The sequence below is a fragment of the Plecotus auritus genome (assembly GCF_963455305.1).
Source record: "Plecotus auritus genome assembly, chromosome: 2".
Classification (NCBI taxonomy): Eukaryota; Metazoa; Chordata; class Mammalia; order Chiroptera; family Vespertilionidae; genus Plecotus; species Plecotus auritus.
In genome coordinates, this window is record NC_137771.1 from 69,760,491 (window position 1) to 69,783,002 (window position 22,512).

General features: G+C 40.0%; 1 protein-coding gene across 1 annotated transcript; it reads right to left on the reverse strand.

Moving 5' to 3' along the window:
* Positions 1 to 659: 659 nt before the first annotated feature.
* LOC308242860 (guanylate-binding protein 7-like) lies at positions 660 to 22,405 on the reverse strand. The gene is made up of 11 exons (XM_080657557.1): positions 22,328 to 22,405; positions 19,647 to 19,842; positions 17,499 to 17,626; positions 13,799 to 13,908; positions 13,392 to 13,588; positions 11,484 to 11,729; positions 10,289 to 10,569; positions 4,660 to 4,872; positions 3,359 to 3,461; positions 2,883 to 3,076; positions 660 to 1,950 (listed from the first exon to the last, which is right to left on the reverse strand). Exons 2-11 carry the CDS (start codon positions 19,834 to 19,836, stop codon positions 1,777 to 1,779), a joined length of 1,836 nt encoding a protein of 611 aa, XP_080513683.1. The 5' UTR covers positions 19,837 to 19,842; positions 22,328 to 22,405; the 3' UTR covers positions 660 to 1,776.
* Between the last annotated feature and the right edge of the window lie 107 nt (positions 22,406 to 22,512).

The following is a 22,512-nucleotide window of genomic DNA, read 5'->3' on the forward strand; positions in this document are numbered from 1 at the left end:
CTATGGTGATACCAGTGTGTCTGGGGGCTGGATCCAGTGCAGGGCTTCTGATTCCAGTGGCTTTGAATGGGGAAAATGAATGGCTACTGAGCATGATCTCACAACCCTCAAGAAAGCAGGGCTGTGCTTGTAGATTCTACCCCTCTGTCAGCTGTGGGCATCATATTAAATGAGAAATTGATCTTCATAGTAAAAGCATAGTTTTCTTTCAACAGAAGCACCTTAAAGGCACACAAGAATTATGGTGCAAATGAGAATAGAAAATACTGCCTCTTTCTTTACTATTTTAAATGTCATAACTGCACTTTGAGTCAAAGGTGGTGACCTCTTTGCTGGGTAATTGTCATGGGAAAGAAGCTTGAAGAACCCAGAGCACATGGAGGGTCCCGTCCTTCAGAGAGAGCAGGGCAGCAGGTTCACAGGTGTGCATATCCTTTCTGCCACATTAAGTCCATACTTTACTAGTTCCTTAAGCTTTGTCCTTTATTTTGAGAACATAGAGAGCAGTTAATATAGTAAGAAAATGCTAGTTGGGGCCCTGTTGGATGGCAGCTCATAGAATCACCCCTATTTTTTGAACACCTGGTGTGTATGTGGTAGGAGCCAAATATACAATGATGAAGATTATCAAGTAGATGAGATCACGGGGTAGTAAGAGAGACAGTTGTAAACAGGTCATTTTAATTTTGCAATTATATAAAAGTGTGGTAGCTGGGAGATCACAGCACAATGTTTAGCCCAAGGAAGAAACCTGATGCAATCTCAGGAAACCAGGAAATAGCAGTGGCTGAGGAGGAACAGAAGCTGGCAAATAAAGGGAACGGAGTGAGCAGCCGGGTCTTTAAGAAGTCTGTGTCCTGTGTGCAAAGGTCCAGAGTCAATAGACTACGCACAGCGTGTGGAATTACAGGCAATTCATTCTAACCATAAAGGTCTTAAGCCCTACACCACTGAACAGAATTCTTAAAGTGTTGAGCTGACCCTGAAAAAAATCTTTCCTTCTAATTCACCACTTTTATAAATGTGAGGCAGGAACTTGGAGATGATTCCAGTCGACATCCCAGTAGACATTATATCTGAACATAAATTAGGGAGAAATTCCAGGCCTTTTGAGAGGCCCAACAGACAACAAAATTAAGATGCACATCTTGTAACTTCTGTTTCTTGCTGTAATAAGTACACTCTTTCTGTTGAGCATTTAAAATTTTGATGTGTATTTGCCACAGTTTGCATTGTCCCTAGCAAACAGAAGAGACTGCCAGGTTCCTGAAACTTTTGTCAACCTAATGACCTATCAAAATGTCCTTCTGACAGATGACACAAGTACCTTCTTCTTTTACTTTGCATATCTTTATAATCGGTAAAGTTAAATGTTTTATCTCTTTGCCCATTTAAAAAATGTATTTATTGCTCTTTGCTCCCACATTCATAAGGATCATTATAGCTGAAGAAATAAAATAAATAATAATAATACAGATTGCCAATATTTTCCTCATCATACCATTTGTCTTTCTGCCTTTATTAAACATTTACTATGAATAAATTAATTAATTCAATCAAAAGCGAGCTTGTTTTTTTGTTTTGTTTTGTACATCAAATTCTGGTATTTTTTGGTAATCACTCTTTATTTTTAAACTTTTCTTAGGCAAAACTACCATAGCACACATACTAATAAAATGAGCCACAATGTTCTGCTGTTATAACATAAGGAGCCCTTTATAATATCTTTCCTAAACATCCTCAGCCTATCTAAAAAAGAAAACTGGCCTATTATCTTCATTGGACCAGGGAGTGCTCGAGTAGTACGCTGGCTGCCATATAAAAGAGCTCTACAAATATTGAAGGCCAGATGTTTTCAGTTTCTTGAATCTCTTCTTTTAGTTGATTTATCTCTTCCCTCATCTTCTCAGATTCGTTTTCAAATCCCTCAATAAGTAGTTCTTCTTGAATCTGTAGAAGAGGAGAGAATTCCCTTTTGAAAATCCCAATTAGCAGCACTTTGTATTTAACAACTGCAACTGCTAAGCACATGTTCTATTTTTCTACTAACTGAGATGCTCTTTGATACATTTGTCTAAAAATTTCCAAATATTTGGACCTCATAGTGGGAGTATTCATGCTTTATGCCTTTCTAAGATCCCTCAGTGTGATTTCAATGGGGGTAGGGAGGAGCTGGTTTGGGTCAGGCCTGACAACTATGCTTGGAAACTGTTCCAGCCCTGAGGATGCTCTTTGGGAAGTTTGGAGGTTCAATTCAAATAATTTCTCAATTCCACTGAAGTAGGATGACTATACACATGTAACATATAATGGGAATTTCTGACTCTAGAACACTGGTTATAAAACTCCAGATTGGGACAGAGTACGCCTTTTACTCTGGGTGCACAGAATAAATCAGGCAGATCTGGCAAGAAATGCAGCAAACATTAGAGCTTTCTGCATCCTATATAGCATATCAGGCACAATCTGACATTTTCCACCAGATGGATCTACTTGAAGTCTCTTTAATGGTTGTAGCAAACATCCTAAGGACTACAGGACTAAGGTCCTGTTCACTTGAGAGCATAATGAGCCAGTTCAAACCAGGAAATAGCAGTGTGTGAGGAGGAACAGAATCTGGCAAATAAAGGGAACAGGGTGAGCAGCCTGGTCTTTAACAAATCTGTGTCATTTGCACCCTGCAGACTCTAACGCCACAGAAGGTGCCGAATCATAGACTTAGGGCTTTAGAATGACCCGATTAATTTGGCATTTCACTGACTCACATGCCTTTGGGTTCCCTTCAGGGTTTATGACTTCAGTTAAGTGTTTTGTCCTCCCCTTCACGAGGACCAGGTGATTGATTGTCCTCTATCCACTGCCCAGACCCCACCGGGACTTACCTTCTGCTTGTGCTCCAGCATTCTTTCTTGCTCCCTCAGGCGGCTTTCGCTTTGTCTCCTAATCTTCTCCTTCAGTTGGACTAGGTGTTCCTGGAAGCTTTTGTCTTGAGCATCCAATTTTTCCTGCTGTTCCTTCTGCTTCTGTCTTAGCAGCTCCTGTTCCTTCTCAGCTTCCTGATTCTTGGCATGCTCAGCTGTTCCCCAAGGGTTTTACAGAGGAAAGAAAATAATTTATGCTCAGCTGTACCCTTCTCAGCTCAGAGACTAAAGGGACTTTAAAATGGTAAGGAGAATGTGGTGGAAAGGCATTAATTGGCCGATTAAGCTACCAGAATTCCCCTGGTTAGTTTCAGCTTAGTTGACTAGTTTAACAGGACCAGAGCGCCTTGTTTCAGGAAGGTTTTGCTCTCACACCTGTTGCAGGGCACTGCAGGAACCTCCCCTCCCATCTGTGATCAGAGAGCCCTGCCCTGTACCTGCTAGAGCCTTCTCCCCAGCAGTGAGGGCTTTGTCTGCCTGCAGGATGGATTCCTTTGTTGCAGCCTGTGACTGTACAAAGCTTTGGAGGACCTCGTGTGCCTGAAAAAAAAAAAAAAAGGAGGAGCAAGGAGTCTTGTTCAATAAAACTACAAACTCGACCCTCTTCCTTCCACAGTCACAATAAAAATCCCAGCCCTGGCCCATGTGGCTCAGTTGTTTGGAGCTTTGATCCTTATGCCAAATGGTTGTGGGATCGATTCCCACTCAGGACACATACCCAGGTTGTGGGTTCTATACCCAGTCCATGCATGTGTGGGAGGCAACCAACTAATGTCTCTCTCTCTCTTAAATTAAAAAAAATTTTTTTTTCATTAAAAAAATCAAACCTCTTTAGTTAGAATAAAACCCTCAATAGCAACCTCTTTCCTATCTCTCCAGCTTCCTATCCTAATATGCCAGCCACCATCCACCCCAGGTTCCAGACATCCAGGCTTATGTACAGTTCTACACTCATCCTGCATTGTTTGCAATAAGTGCACTTTCTTTTTCTTCTGACTAGATGCTCATCTACACTTTCTTTACTCAAGTAGCATGTATTGATACTTCAACTTGTAGCTTCTCCCTCCTCTTCCAGGAAGCTTTGCTAAACTTCCTTCTGAGATTTGAGTGGCTGCCAGGTACACAGACCTTCCCTACCAGCTCTACCACTTGCTGTCTGTCTGCTTTTAGGTAACTTATTAGCTTCTCAGTGCATCTCATTCCCCAAGTGTATAATGGGGATGATATTATTCTAATAAATTGATCATCGAAACACAGCACCTAAGATGATACGTGTAATAGAAAGTGAGTGCTCAATATATGTTAGGCATCACCATCATCATCAGCAGCAGCAGCAGCATCACTATCAGTGTATGCTTGTATGATGACCATATCCCATCAGATCCAATTGACTATTTATATGTCCCCTTTCAGTAAGGTCATAAGCTTCTTGAGAATGTTGTTTCTTTAATTATATATCTCCTATACTTAGCACAAAACTATTATACTGTTAAATAAAACAAATGTTCTATTTCATCTAGATTTTGGATAATAATAAATCCCATATTTAGGAAGAAATATTTCTGGTTTATGTAAAAGTGTCTAACTTATTATGGCTATAAAAGACAAAAATATAGGTCTTGCCATGCTTTGCTTTTTCTCCATAAATGGTGTGTTGTGGTCTTAGATTTTAAAAAAGCATTCACAAAGACCCTCTGACCTCAATACCCTATCCTTCTCCCCTCTTTGTATATCTCACCTTCACTCCTTTCCTGGGCACCATGTTATAGGACTGTTCCAGCTTGTCCATTGCTTCTAAGTAGAGCTTGTATCCATCAGGCACAGAGAAAGTTCCTCTTGAAATACTTTCCATCAAGGGCTCTGAAAGCTGCTTAAGCTGAGCCTGGCAATATTTGCCAGATGCCTCTTCATTCTGCAGCAAGAAATACTCCTTCTTCATGGTTATGGTTTCCTGTCATGGAAATGTAGAGAAACTCAGAGGAAAGAAGTTGTTAGTAGGGAAGGTCCAACTGTAATCCTCTTGTAAGAAGCTGTCTTACTTGCGGTCAAGATGGTGAAGTAGGTAACTGTTGTGCTCATATCCTCCAGGACCACATTAAATTTATAACTAAATTATAGAACAACCATCAAGAACCACCTGTAGACTAGCTAAAAACAAGTTCTGTTATGGAAAATATAAAGAAGATGCCACGATAAGACTGGTAGGAGGCACAGGTCTCACACTTATGTGTGGCAATTAAGAATTGGGAGGGATAGCTCAGCAGCTGAGCGCCCTCCTGTGGAATGATGGGTCCCAGCCCACACTCGGTTTCCCACTTCAAGGAACCAGTACCAGGAAGAGGAATTCCCACAATGTCTGTCTGTGAAAACCTGGAGGGATTGTGAATGAATGAGGAGGGCTTTGGGAGTCTCAGGCATTCCCTTTGAGGGGCTTAGGAAAGGACTCACATGCTCACAAACTCACTTGCCCTAGTCTTTCAAGGGCAGCATCCAGGGAAGAATGTAATTTACTTGTGTCAGGGCTAGGGTGCAGGGGCAGAGGTCAGGGTGGCTCTCTCTGGGGAGAAGTGGGGGCATGTGTCCATTGCTCCTTTAATAAGCACTCTCCCACCCAGCTGGAAAACACAAGTGGGCACCAAATTTGAGCTCTCCAATAACATGGCTAACATAATTTATACTAGAGGTCCAGTGCACAAATCCATGCACGGGTGGGGCTCCTCTGCCTAGCTGGTGATCAAGGCCTATCAGGGGGCTGGCCCCGTGGGGAGGGACCTCAGGAGTTTGACTGGCTCAGGGAAAGGGCTGAAAGGTGGTTGGCCGGCCAGCCCCACCCCCGATTGGGGTTGGGGGGGGCAATCAATGGTGGGGCGGGCTGGCCCAGCTCCCACAGGGTGGGGGGGGGCAGATCAGGGGCAGGGCCTGTTGGGGAGAGGGGCTGCAGGCAGTTGCGGGGGGTGGCGATCAGGTCCTGGATCGGGCCAGTTGGCCGCCGCAGTGGAACTCATAGCGACCAGTCATTCTGGTAGTTCTGGTTGTTTCACTGTTCAGTCACTGGGCTTTATTTATATAGATTACACTGGAAATTCCTTGAGACACTACTCCAACCAGTTTTTACCTGGTTCAATTGCTTCCAGTAGGTTTTCCACACAAGTGGCCTGTCTTAGCTCACACCAACACTGTCTTAAAATCTTTGAAAGGCCTAGAAATCCCCACAAAGCAGTGGTTGGCTTTGGCATGCCCTGTACCTCTTGCTAAGCAACTCCAAGTCTGATACAAGCAGTGACCTGAATAGGCAAAGCAATCTTGAGAAAGAAGAACAAAATTGGAAGTATCTTTCTACTTGATATGAAACTATACAGTAAATTATAGTAACCCAAACAGTATGGTACACGCATAAAAACAGACACATAAGGTCAATGGAAGAGAATAGAGAAACCATATATAAACCTCCCCCTATATGGTCAATTAACATATGACAAAGGAAGCAAGAATATGCAATGGGGTAAAGACAGTCTTTTCAGTAAATAGTGTTGGGTAAACTGAACAGATCCATACAAAAAAATAAACACAAAATGGATTACAGACTAAAATGTAAGACATGAAACCTAAAAGAAATCATAGGCAGTAAAGTCTTTGACATCACTCTTAGTAATATATGTATTTTTGCATATGTCTCTTTAAGCAAGAGAAACAAGCAAACAAACAAACAAAAAGAAATGTGTCTATATCAAACTAAATAGTTTGAAACCATCTACAAAAATGAAAAAACACTCTAGTGAACAGGAGAAGATATTTGCCAATAACACATGATAGATCTGATAAGGGGTCAATACTCAAAATTTTTAAGGAACTCATACAATTTCACACACACACACACACACACACACACACACACACACACACACACATCCAATTAATATATTGAAAGGGGACCTGAATAGACACTTTTCCAAAGAGGACATACAGAGGGCCAAAAGACATAAAAAGATGCTCAATATCACTAGTCATCAGGGAAATGCAAATTAGAACCACAATGAGAGAGCACCTCACACCTGTCAGAATGACTATCATCAATGAATCAACAAACAACAAGTGTTGGCAAGGATGTGGAGAAAAGGGAATCATCATGCACTGTTGGTGGGATTTTAAGTTGGTGCAGCCACCATGGAAAACAGTGAGGAGACTCCTCAAACAACTAAAAATAGAACTACTGTATGACCCAGCAATTCCACTGCTGGGTATTTATCTGAAGAAATCCAGAACACTAATTTGAAAAGGTATATGCACCCCTACATTATTGCAGGATTATTTACAGCTAGAGGCCCGATGCACAAAAATTCATGCAAGAATAGGCCTTCCTTCCCCCAGCTGCTGGCAATGGCTTCCCTCTGGCACCTGGGACCCAGGCTTCCCTCCTCAGGCTTCCAGCATGCACCCGGGACATCAGCTTGCTTCCCTCCTCCATCCACCTGCACACACCCAGGGCCCAGGCTGGCTTCCCTCGGGCCACCCGCAGACACCTGGGACCTGGGCTGGTTTCCTTTGGGCCACCTGCAGGCACCCAGGACCGGGGCTGGCTTCCCTCTGACCCCAGCTTCATCAGGAAGGACATCTGGAATGATGTCTGGTAAACATCCAGTCCAATTAGTGTATTACCCTTTTATTATTATAGATAGCCTAGATATGAAAGCAACTTAAGTGTCCATCAATAGGTAATTGGCAAAGAAATGGTACATATATACAATGAATATTATTCAGCCATATAAAAGAATGAAATGTTGCCATTGTGACAACATGGATGGACTGAGAAGGTATTATACTAAATGAAAGAAGGCAGACAGAGAAAGACAAATACCATATGATTTCACTTTATGTGGAATTTAAAAAACAAAGGAAATGTAAAAACAAAATGGAAACAAACTTATAAATATAGAGAACAAGTTGATGATTGCCAGATGGGAAGCAGTTTGGGATGATGGGAAAAACAGGGAAAGGGATTATGAAGTACAAATTATCAGTTATAAAAACAGTCACAGGGATTTAAAGTACTGTGTAGGGGATAAAGTCAATAATACTGTAATAACTTTGAATGGTGCTAGAAGGGTACTAGACTTATTGGGGTGATAACTCTGTCAGTTACATAAATTTCTCATCACTATATTGTATACCTGAAACTAATATAATATTGTATGTCAACTGTAATCGAAAAAATTAAAAAGAAAACTAAAAGAAGCAGTGTGATGGCATCAGGGCAGACTGGGAATTGGAATGACCAGGCATCATATGGAAAGTCCCTTATTCACTTTGGCTCAGGCTCAACCCCTGTGAAATTATGAGGTCTGTAGATATGGTGCCTTCCCCCCAAATTGATATATTATTTACAAATGACATTATAATAGTTTCAGGTATACAACTTAGTGAACCATTATTTGTATACATTGTGAAGTGATCACCACAATAAGTCATTAACATCCCTCACTTTATCTATATATATAAAAGGCTAATATGCTACGTGTCCATCTGGGTAATGACATCACTTAGCAATGCCCGGCTTCCTCTCCCTAGCAACGACTAGCCTCCTTGGAGTTTCTTCAGCCCAGGCTTTGTAGCCAGGAAGAAACATTTCACACTTTAACCAAATGTCTGTGAAGTGTTTTGCCATGCTTTATTTCATCTGATCCTCCCAGAAGTCCTGGAGTAGGTAGATAGGAGACTCGGTGGAATCCTGTTTGCTTTTCATTAGCCAGAAAACAGAGATTTAGAAAGCTTAGAAACTCAACCTATCTGAAAAGCAGTAAGAAATGGTGGACCTTGAAAATGACTTCAGGTTTTCTCACTGCACAGAATATAGTCAAACACTGCTGCAGTTAAATATTTCATTTACCCTTTGCAAAATCTACAACAATAATCTCCTTTGTGTTGATATTTACTGCTGTGTTGCTGACAATTACCTGAAAGAGAAGTTGGGGTGCTTCACTGGGCTGGAAAAAATTTAGCTACATCAGAAAGCAGGTCTAATTAAGCAAGTTCATTCTATATATATAAAAGCCTAAGTTGACTTGCACATGCACAATACATATAAAGCACTCACTGGTGCCAATCAATCGCATGCGTGTCATTGTCGATCATGAATTTGGTTGACACATCTATTATAGAGAAAGGGCGAATAGTGATATATTTCTTCTAATTAATTTTCACTCTGTCATTGTCGATCATGAATTTGGTTGACACATCTATTATAGAGAAAGGGCGAATAGTGATATATTTCTTCTAATTAATTTTCTTTCAATGTGCACAAATTCATGCACTGGGCTACTAGTATAGTTATAAACGTTTATTTTTCTTTGGATGAGAAGTTGTAGGATTTACTCCCTAGCATCGTTCAAATTTGCAACACAGTTTTATGCATGGTTCCTTTGTTGGTAGTAGGGTTGACCAACAATGAGCAATGGAGACTTCAGTACAACTTTCTTCTATAAACTTGGGTTGCTATGGATAAAATATATGCATAGCAAATCAATTGCCCACTAATGAGTTCAGTGGTCTCTGAACAGAGTTTTAAACTGCTCATAGTTTTTTTTCAATGAGGGTTTAATTGTGCAAAAATATAGAAACGAAATGTATTTGCTGTACTTTGACATTTTAATGAAGTTGGTTTTATTCTATATGAACTGAGAGATTTTTGTAACCTGTAAAATAGTCAAAGGCACACTCAAAGACAAACTTTCTGTGAAGGTGCTGATAGTGAGTAGAATTTTGATGTCTTCTAAGAGTTCTCTCCCCTGGTGTCCACTCCCTACATAATCCTTGGACCCATGGGTGTGATGAGTATTAATCCTATGATTAGATTATGTTATACAGCCCAGCTTGACTTTAAGATAGAAATTTTCAGGTGGGCATTACCTAACTACATGAGCCCTTTAAAAGAAGATTTCTTCAGTTGATGGCAGAGTAGGTAGTCACAGAAATTAGAAACAATACAAAAAGATATGATGAATCATTGCTGGCTTGAAGATGGAGGGGAGTTTCCCAGAACCTTCATTTGATCATATAAGCCCATTTGAACCTTGTTTTCAGCATGTGGTACACTGAGCAGGGCATCCATATCTTGTTCTGGGATCTGACCTGAAGAACTGTGTGTTTTTGTATGCTGTTAAGCACACGATCTTTTGTTTTGCAATAATAGAACATAAAAAAATAATCTTTTAGAAAAATCATGTACAGTATCCTATAAAGGCCAGTCACTCAGAACAATCCAGGTCCATTCTACAGTTAGAAACACGTGAACTCGGGAGTCACAAAAAAGGAATCTAGGCATCATTACAGAAGGGCAGTTTTCAGGAAGGATGTAAGCTAAGATATCTTACCATAAGTTTCTTCTGGAACACCTGGTTGTCATCCTTGAAGGAGTGCTCCATGAAGACTGTAATGGCTTCCCTCTCACAGGCTGTGTGCAGGTCCAGCAGCTCCTGCAGCGTGTCTGTGGGGAAGCTCACTCTCTGGGCCATCTGCTTGCTGTAGTGGTCGGCTGCCTTCTGCACAGCCACTGAGTTCTCTTGCTCAGCCAGAGTTGTCACTGTGTTCTCCAAACAAGGCACTGCTCCACTGTTGATGGCATCCACATAGGCCTTTGCCAGAGTCACCAGCCCTAAATGACACATTATATTTAGGAAATTAAAAGGAATTTCTCACCCACTGTTTTACAAGCATTCAAGATCAGCATTCTAAAAATCGCAACAATTTTACTGAAATGAAGTGTTCTGTTTTCTTTTTCTTCTCCCCATATTCCTCCTCGTCTTCATCCTTGTTGCCTCCTCCTTTTACTTTTATGTGTCTACTTTCTAATATGACATTACTGTCTATTCTATTCACTCTTTTTTTGATTTATGGATTCATCACATTCTAGTATGAAAATAATAATCTCATCCAACACATTCAAGAATTTCCTAGAATAATTTCCCATTGAAGTTATAAAATGAGTATATCTTATAGGTAAGTAAAGTATGTAATTTGTGGGCACTATTCTAAACTGAATGTGGGGCCCCTTTTTAAAAAATCAAGAATTTCAGGACAGTGACACAATCATTAAACCAAACCTGGGCCCAACTCAGCATAGGGCACTGTGTGTCTGCCCAGTTGGCATATCCGTGAATCTAGCCCTGCACATAAGGCTATAGTTAAAATTTCTCCTCAAACACTAATGAGATTTCAAAGGCTTATGTTCTGCTATATATTTTTTCTAACTGGTGTAAATTCTCAAAATATCTTGTGTATCCTCAATAAGACACACCCATCTCATTGGTCTTATCATCATCATGCAGATTCCTCTCCTTAACAGCAGCTTGTAATTATGTCATTAGTGTATTAATTTCATGAGATACAGTAGGCTTCAATAATCCCTAAAATAGGGAAACTTTAATGAAAAAACATGTATGTCTATGTGTGGCATGGATGTCTGGGTTTCCACATCACATAGAGAAGGGAACAAAATTACTAGCAAATTTCAAGTGCAATCACAAACACTGAACTGCAGAGAAACTTGCTGTAATAATGAAGACTCACCAATTCCAGTGACAATGATTTCTTCTCTTAGAGTCTTGGTTTTTGCATGTGTAAGGATATATTGACAGAAATTTTTGGATTGCTCCTGAAAATTCCATTCTAGTTGGTTTTCTGACATCTCCTCCACGTAGTGTAATACTTTTTTGTCATTTGTAGGGTAGTCAAAGACAAAGCATTTCCGCCTTGGAAAGAACTTCCTGATATACTCTCTAGGCATGTTGGATTTCTGGGTTTGGGGATCCTGGCCTATAAAAAAGAAAAAGAGTAATCACTTATGAGGCAATATTTAGGCAAGGAGGTTGAAAACATTCATTTCCAGGGATTTTTGCATCACTGTAACACTGGTTCCTGTAAGTCTCCTTTTATTTAATCATTTAATCTCCTTTTATTTAATGCTTATAACCTACCAAAGCATAGAAATTGTATTATTTATTTATTTATTAATTATTTCCAGAGCCAGGAGCATAGAAAGTACTTCTGGAGAACACAGGAGTCGGGCCTCTATCCTAAGTGAAGAAATTTATGATTATTTTCCTTAGCCCTTCCATGGTGTCCAATGGTTTAACTGTTTATTATTTTTGAATGATAGATTAATCTCCAAAATGGTGAGAAATACTTCTGATTTTATAGTCCTCATGTCAGAATTAAAATGTGGGCTCTAAAGTAAGAGTGAATTTTTTCTGGTAGAAATAAGGATATTTATGATACTCCTGGGAAAAGTTTCATGTGAAGGACAAACAGTACTCAGAACATTAAAGAAAAACTCCTAAAATTATAGTTAAAAAAATACAAGCAATATAAATACATTCATAGATTTTTTTTTAGCAGACATCATCAAAAAATAATGTTAACTTAATGCCACTTGGAGACCTCACCTGTTTTCTATATCAGTTTATATTGAATGTGACAATGTCACACAGTGTGATTCTAGGCATATATCAGCTGTTCAATAAACAAAGCTTGAATGAATAAATAAATTATTAAATAAGCAAAAATGAATATGTTCTTAGGTACTACCTATTATTCTCCCTGCTAAATGTACTCAGGAGTTTAATATTTCAAAATATTATATGGGGCTACAGAATGAAGAGAGCGATGTTATGAAAAACAAATTATAAAGGATTTGACAGTCTTGTAGGAAGGATATGTCAATGATTTTCTTGGTGGGAAACATTCATATAAATATCCTTTATATGAAGAATGTAACCATGCAAGCTATTAAAATAGACAACATGAAATGTATTTCAAAAATAAAGTCATTTGATATGTTTGTGATTCTGTGTTTATCATCTTCCATACTAATGAGCATTATTTGCTAAATAGAAATACTAGTAGATGAGCTCTGAACTTAATAAGTAACACAAATATTTGAGCCTTAAGAAGTTGTAGCACAGGTTATAATCCTCTAAGTTATTTTTCATGGTGTCAATTTTTCTAAAATCATTTTGTCCAACAATGGATTCTACATCTTCTCAGCCAACTTAAATTCTGGTCACTTGAGTTTTTTTCAGTAATAATAACAACTAAAACCATACCCACCTGTCATACCCATATCACCATTAGCATTGGCCTCAATTCAATAAAAAATAAAGATTGAGCCGAAACCGGTTTGGCTCAGTGGATAGAGCGTCAGCCTACGGACTGAAAGGTCCGAGGTTCGATTCCGGTTAAGGGCACATCTCCAGTAGGAGGTGTGCGGGAGGCAGCTGATCGATGTTTCTCTCTCATCGATGTTTCTAACTCTCTATCCCTCTCCCTTCCTCTCTGTAAAATATCAATAAAATATATTTAATAAATAAATAAATAAATAAATAAATAAATAAAGATTGACCTTAAGTGCTGAGAAACAGGGCTCAGTTAATCACACCTCCCACTGAAACCTCCGCCACTCAGACCGTCCTCTAATACCTGGAACCAACTTCAAGGCATTCTCCAGGTACTCATCTTCAGTGATGGTGCGTCCATCTAACTTCAAGTCCAGTGTGAAATCCCGTACCACCCAAACAAAGTCTGGAAAGAAACTTGCAAACTCCGCTGAGTCATCTACTTCACCAGAGCTGGGAGAGGACTTTGTCCTGATTAGCTTTGTTAGTTCAGTCACATAGCTGGGATTTTAGCTAAGGAATGAGAAATGCTCCCCACCAAAATTTCCAGAGCTCACCCAGAAACAATTTTTATTAACATTCCTATTCACCCTGTGTTCTAGTCACTTCAAATATGATTATTGACATGAGGAAACAACAACATCAAAAATAGTCTCAGTTACATTCCCATAGCCTCCATGGCACATGGATGTCTGGTTCCTGGAAGGATACTGCAGCTGCTCCAGGGCCTGGTGGTTGATGCTGCCCATGCTGTTGTAGACAAACATGCTGCTCAGAAGCACGGCCAGGGCAAAGATCCACAAGTCATTCTTAGGGTCACCCTAGAAAGTGCATTAAGCAGGGGACTTAGGTGTCTATTGTTTTTGTTTGTTTGTTTTGATTTTTAAAAATTAAAATGAAAACTAAATATTAAAAAAGTACTTTTTTTTGGCTAATGCTCACTTGAGGATATTTCCCTCATTGGTTTTTTAGAGAGAGTGGAATGAGTGAAATGGAGGGAGGGAAGGAGGGAGAAAGGAAGAGAGAGAGAGGGAGAGAGATATGAGAGAGACACATCCATTGGTTGCTACCTGCTCCCACCTGGATCAGGGCTGGGATTGAACTTGCAACCCAGGTATGTGCCCTTGACAGGAATTTGAAACCTCAACCCTTCAATGTGCAGGCCAACACTCTAACCACTGAGTTACATCAGCCAGGGCAAAAAAAAAACTACCATTTTTATCAAACTTTGCTTTAAAGATATAAAAATAAAATGAAAATGTTAAAGAGTGTATTTTTTAAATACACTTACTATAAACTTAATGGAAGAAACATTATCAAAGCCAAACTATACATGATGCCTGTATTCTAAGATGTGAACACTGTAATGAAAAGTTTAAGTATATAAATGCACTGATCTTTCCCTCAACAGGCACATTTTCCCAATTTATCTCTCATCTTACAATATAATCCATCACTAACATACAAATTACACCTAAACTGGCTAAATCTAGACTTATTTAGGTTTTAGTCTGTTTTTTTGTTTTGTTGTTTTTTGTTTTTTTTCCACAAAACAAGCTTGATAGCTATAAGATGAGCTAATATTAAATTGTGTATTATGGCTCAAGTCAAATTATAGGATTATGTTTTTCATCACATAAACAACAACGAAAATAAAACCTGGAGGGAGCCCAGTTTAATAAGTGATCTAAAACAAGTGGAACAATGGTGGGAAATGAAACCTTAAGCTACAGAAGCTGACTTGTGTTTCAGGTGGAAACCATAAAGCCTTCTCGGGCCTATGAATTGCACTCTCTCTGCAACAGACTTAGTGTCCCAAACACTAGGAACTAGTAAAAACTTTAAGTTTGAGGAACTACAATGTGGAAAAGCTACTCTAAGCATTTCACCTCAAGTGACTGAGAAGGTACTTAAAAAATAAATCCATGAAAAACCTGAAAGCATGAGACATCCTTTAAGAAAGGGACTTTTAAATGAACTGCTGACTCTGGAGGGCCTCTACCTTTCACTTCTAATTAAGCATGGAAGAAAAACAGAGACTGGCTAATTTTTTTTTATCCAAATAAAATGCTAACTTTATGGAACCCTTAGTTATTCAAAGTCATAGGTGAACCACACAGTACTAGTTACACAGTAAGCCAAGGATAACAATCCAGATCTGTTGTTAAAAGTACAAGTTCATGTACAGAATTATCATAATGCCATCATATATAATAAAAGGCTAATATGTAAATCAACCGAACAGTGGAACAACGAGTCGCTATGATGCACACTGACCACCACGTGGAAGATGCTCAATGCAGGAGCTTCCCCCTGGTGGTCAGTGCACTCCAACACGGGGAGTGCTGCTCAGCCAAAAGTCGGGCTCACGGCTAGCGAGCACAGCGGTGGTGGCAGGAGCCTCTCCCGCCTCCACAGCAGCACTAAGGATACCTGACTGCCATCTTAGGCTTGCTTCTGGGCCTAAGCTGTCAGTTGGACATCCCCCAAAGGCTCCCAGACTGCAAGAGGGTGCAGGACAAGCTGAGGACACCCCCCCCCAGAGTGCATGAATTTCGTGCACCAGGCCTCTAGTTTTAAATATTATCTACTTTCCTAAAAACCACAAATCTTCATCATATAGGTAAAAAACAAATTTCTCATTTCTTCAAAGGAATGTCAATGCTAAATGTGATTAAAACATTTGAGTAAAACCTTTTGTCATTTTTTCCTCGACCTACTGAATATTTTCCAGTACCATTTTGTAGTTTCATTGGATTACTTTGGGAAAATAAGATGGCAAATATTGCTGTATATAATACAAAAGAGGGCTCTCATTTATAAGCAAACCTGGGACATAGAAGGCTGTAAGAAATATGTCAGTGAAGAGCTCACTTAAAAACTATTCAGCATTTAGTATGTAGAGAATTGGAATGCACAATTGAAGACTGTTAGTTCTTGAAGAAGTGTGATAAAACCTCATTTATCAAAAGACCTTGGTGTTAAAGAGTGCCCTTGCACCCTCTTCTAACGTTGTAGGAATACATCAGATTTGGATTTCCCCAGGTCTACAACTTCCTTTAAAAAACAAAAAACAAAAAACAAAAAAAAACAGAACAAGGCTATTGAGCTACAACTACAACTGACTAGTTCAAAAACTGTTTTAAAAGTTAGGTTTGTATATTATTAATTGTACATTCAAAACCATCTCTTACAGTCCAAGGTTAGTAACCCAGCCAGCTTAAATCAAAGGTTTTTCTCACCTAGGTCTCAGAATCTGGATGACTGACTCAAGTACTTACTATACTGGGAAGTAGAGATCAAGAAAGTATTTATTGGTCAAAGCTTAAGTTATACAGGATGTGTCCTTGAATCAGATCCCTCTTCAACTCAAGCACTCCTTTACTGACAGCACTTTGTAAATCACACCACGAAAATCACCCCAAATGACAAAAGCTAACATATTTGAAATGTGGTCACTGTAGCTTTTCACTTGGATGGCAGAAGGAATTGTGGAAGATGGACTGGATCAAGCCTTCCCCAGTGTTGTAGGACTGGGTGAATCAGTGAGCTCCCAATAAAATTATAGTAAATTAGAAATATGCTTATGTAAGCCAGAGGGGCAGAACTGTTAGCCCCAGAGGGAAGGAAACTATCCACTGAACTAGAAGCTTTTTAAATTTAGATTTTCTAATTTCATTCTCCCTCCCCATCTTTTTTTTTCTTCTTCTCAGTAATGGAAGCCAAAGGTGCATTAGTGCTACTTTCAACTTAGACTAAAGCTAACATAAATAAGGAGAAAACATTGAATTGCAAGTAACATTATAAATACAAAATACTTATATTATTCCATAATAGTGCTTTTGGTGGGTCTAATTAGTGTTTTTAGAGAAGTCAGTGCAAAATTCATCTTTAGAGAATACATATTCCTGGTAGCTGAAGCTTTTCTGGAGATTTTTAAGTAGATTATTTCACTGTAACCCATGTTCATGGGTCCTACCTCCAACCCCATTAATCTCTTAGAACTTAACCAGTAGGTCCCATGAATTATAGTTTCCTCTGGGAATGACTGGGTTAGGATCCCAATTTTTGCATCCCTCGTACTCTGTTCTGATAACACTGCATATTACTTAATCCTCAACTATGCTCTTGGTCTTTGCTTCATTCACTGCCATATCTGTAGTACCTAACACAAAGCCCTGAATGCAGCTGTTCAATTAGTATTTAACTTGCACTTTTTGCCCCAGTGTAAAAATAAAAACTTCTATTCAAATCAAAGTATTGAGTTTACCAAGAAAGTAAATTCAACAAAATAGAAGTTTGCCTCATTATTCCTAATTGAATTTGTAACTTAGAGAAATACATCATGAAAGTTGAGGTAGCAAATTAAAATGTAAGTGGAGTATCAAGAACAAAAAGTTCTTTGCCTTACCTTTTCCACATCGCCAAGGCCCTCAGTGTCCAGAAGGACCAGAGTGTGGTTGGGCTTCGAGGGGTGGGGTACACACCACATCCAGATGCCCTTGGTTTCAGACCGCACTGTGGAGCCCAGAGGAAAACCTGTAAAGGAAGGGGAGAAAGCATACAGAGTAACAGCAGATTGTCCAGGCTGCCCATAGGTTACACTGGTTAAACTTGTCAGAATGTGAGTGCCAGGCTGGGAGAAAGGTTGCTTTCATTTCAGCATGAACAGCCTATCCAAATCTTTATACATATTAAGGACCTTCTCAAGAAACACTTTGTGTCCTCAATTTACCTCATACAATCAGTAGTAGTTGAAGCTATGTCACATTACAGAATTAATATAACCTCTACTGACCTTTATATATATATATATATATATATATATATATATATATATATATTGTTTTTAATCCTCATCTGAGGACATGTTTATTGATTTTAGAGAGAGAAAGGGAGATAGATAGGTAGATAGATAGATGATAGATAGATAGATAGATAGATAGATAGATAGATAGATAGATAAAATTTGACATGAGAGAGGGAAACATTGATTTGCTGCCTCTTATACACGCTCCAACCTGGGACTGAACCTGCAACCTACTATGTGCCCTCACCCAGAATCAAACCTGTGACCTTTTGGTGTACAGGACAATGCTCCAACCAACTGAGCCCCCCAGCCATGGCTTGACCTTTATATTCTTTTCTGACACTGAAGAGCTCCCTTGTCCTTCAGGTTCTGGTGGAGTTCAACCAGTGGGAGGCATCAAAAGGAGACCAGAGGTCAGACATGTGTTCTCCTCACTTCCCCCCTAGTGAGCCACCATGTCCTAGTGACTCTGTACCTTTACCTTTGGTCACACCCCCTTCCATGCCATATCTCTGGTCTTTGCCACATTCTGTTATCCACTTTTGCTTGCCTCATCTGCTATAGTAGTTATAGAGTCTACCTGGCCATTGCTATTGCCACTCTCTATATGCATCCTCATCCCACATTGGTTCTTTGTGCTGTGCTTATGCCCTTGTAAATCATCCCTCATTAAATGCTCTTCAGTACTCCCGAGTAGGTCATTGGAGTCCTGCCAGGACCTGGATAATACATCAGCTTTTGTTGGAATTTTTCCCTCCCCTTTATCTTTGTATTTTTCTCAATTTTTTTCTCTTCTAAAAAATGATGAGTTCTTTGCTCACTGCTTCAAGTGGTGACAAAATGGAGGGGAAAAGAGGAAGGATCTATGAGATTTTCTGGATCCTCTTTCCAAAGGCAGAAATTAAACACACAGTGGGAGAGGGTGTGAGGTATATGCCAAGGAACCCACTGATGATATATCTTGTCCCACAGTCTAGGAATTTGACTGTCTGCCATCTTCCAATGTCTCCTTCAATAAAGAATGGAAATGAACATGATAAAATACCTAGGGGAAGTTGAGTCAGCATGGCTGAAGCCATTCAATTTCTACATCCAGATTATGTTCCACAGACAGGATATAAAGCCTGAGGTGGTCTGCATTCTTCTACATGTGATAATGTTTGATTGTTTTCTAACTAACCCAGAGTAATCTGAAGTTCCCATTACCCCAGCAAGGAAAGGCAAGGTATAATTGGAGGTCATTGGTCTCAGCTAAAACAAGTTGTCAACAAAGAGAAGAGGAGAGAGAGAGAGAGAGAGAGAGAGAGAGAGAGAGAGAGAATTCATCAAAGTTTTGTTATGAAATGGAGCAAACAATTGGATGGTAGCCCCATTGAAATATGGGATATACAGAATACACTGCTATTTGTTTATCTCCTATCCCTTTTTAAAAACAGCAACTATTGAACAATATTTGTATGCTAGAGTTTAGAGCAGAAGTAATGTAGGAGAAAGGAAGGGAATACTTTCTGGAGCTGAGCTGACTAATGGGTGGATCTTTGATAGGGCTAGGGAACTCTTTATTACTGAACAAATGAGCGATATTTTGTGGACAGATGGGGTTGAACTTATAAATCTAGCAATGAAACTTAAAAGTTTTCTTCACTGGGAGGAATAGGTCTTTTTTAAAGATGGCCACGAGAGAGGCATGATCAGCCTCTGTTATCACTGTCTCCAAGCAAATAGCCCCCACCCCAAAACAACACTCACCCTGGTTCTTTCCTGCCAGGCGGTTCATCAGGTAGGATTTTCCTGTCCGATACAGACCTGCGATGGCCACCACCACCACAGGCTGAGATATCTTGTCTAGAATCTCCAGTGCTGTTGGGTTTACTGTCAGCTGATTATTCTGATTTTCCACCAGACAGATGGGGTCCATCAGGGTATATTCAGAGGCCATGGTGAGCTGTAACCCAGAGGAACAACTCAGTACAACACAAGATCCTGAAGTCATATCTAATGGTTACAGAGGTCATTTGCATATCAGCTTTACACTCCTGGAGAGTATATATCAGTTTCCTACATTTTGCAACTTTCTAAAAGATAAGTATTTAGCCTAGTGTGTCAAGGCCTACTACAGATTCCTTATGTACATTATATTGATCTATAAATGAACCTTAAAACAACCTTGCCCATGTGATGCATAAAAGGATTATAATGAGAAAATCAAACAAACCACTGATGATGGAGCTTTGAGAAGGTTAACATACGGGAGGCAAGTTGAGGCAGATTGGGACATGTAGGACATGAGGCGTGACCAGAGAAGATACCGGGAATTCCAGAGTGATTTGGTTTCTTGTTAACTGCATACATTCTCTGAGCACCTACCATGTGTTGGACACTGGTCTATGTGCTCAGTATTAAGTGGTAAACAAAATGGATACCAATTCCTGCCTCATGAACCTATCCTAGTGGGAAGAGACAGACGATACAGAAAGCAAATAAGCAGCATGTATTGTATATGTATATTAGATGAGTTTACATAGAGTTTCTATAGAGGGAGGTCAGGGAAGCTCTGCCTCTCAGAGAAAGAGAAATAAATGTGATCTTTGACCTTGAGGAGGACAAGTTTAGTAAATCCCAGAGCAGGAGAGGGCTGGAAGAGGGGAGACATTGAAAGGAAGATGAAGAGATGAAGAATGTGGATCCTTCTCAAAATATAATAGGACAACCCTAGCCAGTTTGGCTCAGTGGATAGAGCATCAGCCTGCAGACTGAAGGGTCCCGGGTTCGATTCCAGTCAAGGTCACATGCCCAGGTTATGGGCTCAATCCCTAGTGGGGGCATGCAAGAAGCAACCAATCAATATTCTCTCTCATCATTGATATTTTTATCTCTCTCTCCCTCTGCCTTCCTTCTAAAATCAATAAAAATATATTTAAAAAGCACACAATAAGACAGAGAAAGACAAGTATCACATGATCTCTCTCATATGTGGAATCTAAAGAACATAAGAAACTGATGAACAAAATAGATCCAGAAACATGTAAACATGGAACAGTCTATGGAATCTCAGAGGGAAGGAGGGGGTTGGCGGGTGGGAAGTGATTAACCAAATAACTTGTCTGCATATATGTATAACCAGTGTACACAGACAGTAATGTGGTGAAGGCCGGAGGAGGGGGAGGTGCAGGCTAGAAGGGGTCAATGGGGAAAAAGAGGGACCTATGGAATACTTTCAACAATAAAGATTAGAAAACACACAATAGGCCAAAGCATTACTGGACCCAGATAAATTAATGGGTGCAGGAATTAATTTAATTGGAATCAAAGGACATTATTCCTTACTTTTAGGCTGACAAGGAAGAGAGGCAGTAGCCAGCATGTTTTAGGGTGTGCCCAGATCTGCCAGAGTCCCACAGCTGGACAAGGCCCTACATTACTGTTTTCATCATAGTGGGTATAAGCAGGAGAAATTGCAGAGTTTATTTCTTGAACTGAAAATTTAAAATTTTGGTCAGAATAGATGACTTCATAAAAAAATTTTTTTAAATGCAAGTAAACTGGAATACCCAATCCAAAAGCTGGTAAGTTCAAATAAAGAAGTAAAATGAAATAGTTCTCCTGTGTGGCATTAGATGGTTTCCAAAGTTTATTCCTCAGGAGAGTCAGTCATCTGAAGTGATGGTGAAAACTACCCCAAGCCTTGACTTCTCAGCAAGTATGACAGGATATTCTGAGACGGTTCTTGTATGGACCAAACATGAGAAACAATGCCTGGTAAACAAGTACTATTAGATCTTATAGTTATTTTTAACAGTTGATCAGTGAACATGAAATTGAATTATTCTATATAACAGAACTTTATGCTACCTTTGGAATATTAAGTATTGCTGATACAAAAAGAATCTGTGTCAAATCTCTTAAGATTTAAATTGTCTGTAAATTACGGACCACCATTTCTCTCAGTTTCTCCAATACCTGGAGATGGGGAGGTGGGGGTGGGGAGGTGATGTGGTGGTGTTCAAGGACAGTCTGATGAGGGACCGGGGGGACAGTAGGGGGAGAGACTCCACCAGGAGCCTCTGCAAGTGGATGGGGTTTACTCCATCCATCCCAGGAAAGGTTTAGCCCCTTTTGGCATTTGAGGGACTATGCATTCCTCCTCTCCGCATGGAGGGCTGTTTGTGTAGCCCTGGGAGGGTGCCAGAGGGGCAGCTCACCCTGGAGACAAGGTGGATGAGCGCTGGTCGCTTCACAGAGAGGCCTCTGATTCAAACAGAAAGTCTGAGCTGCTGGTAGCCAGGCCCAGTACTAGCCTCCCAGTGTCCTCTGCCCCCCAGTGCCAAACCTGGGCTTCCAGTGTGGGGTGTGCGTTTAGGCACCTGTTGTTGTTGCTGATGATATTAAGGAACATGGGCCTGGAAGAGCAAGTCTAGGAGTGAACTTACTTGTCTCCGTGACTCCTGTGCAGCAAACAGGGGACAAGTTTTCAGCTGTCCTAGCTCTTTCCTCGCGTGTTCCTCCTGCGTCTGGCTCATCCAGATACTGACTGTTCTCTTTAAAAGCTGAAAGTCATGCCAGATATTACAGCCAAGCAGTTTTGGGTTGGGTTGATAAGAACCCAAATCGAAAG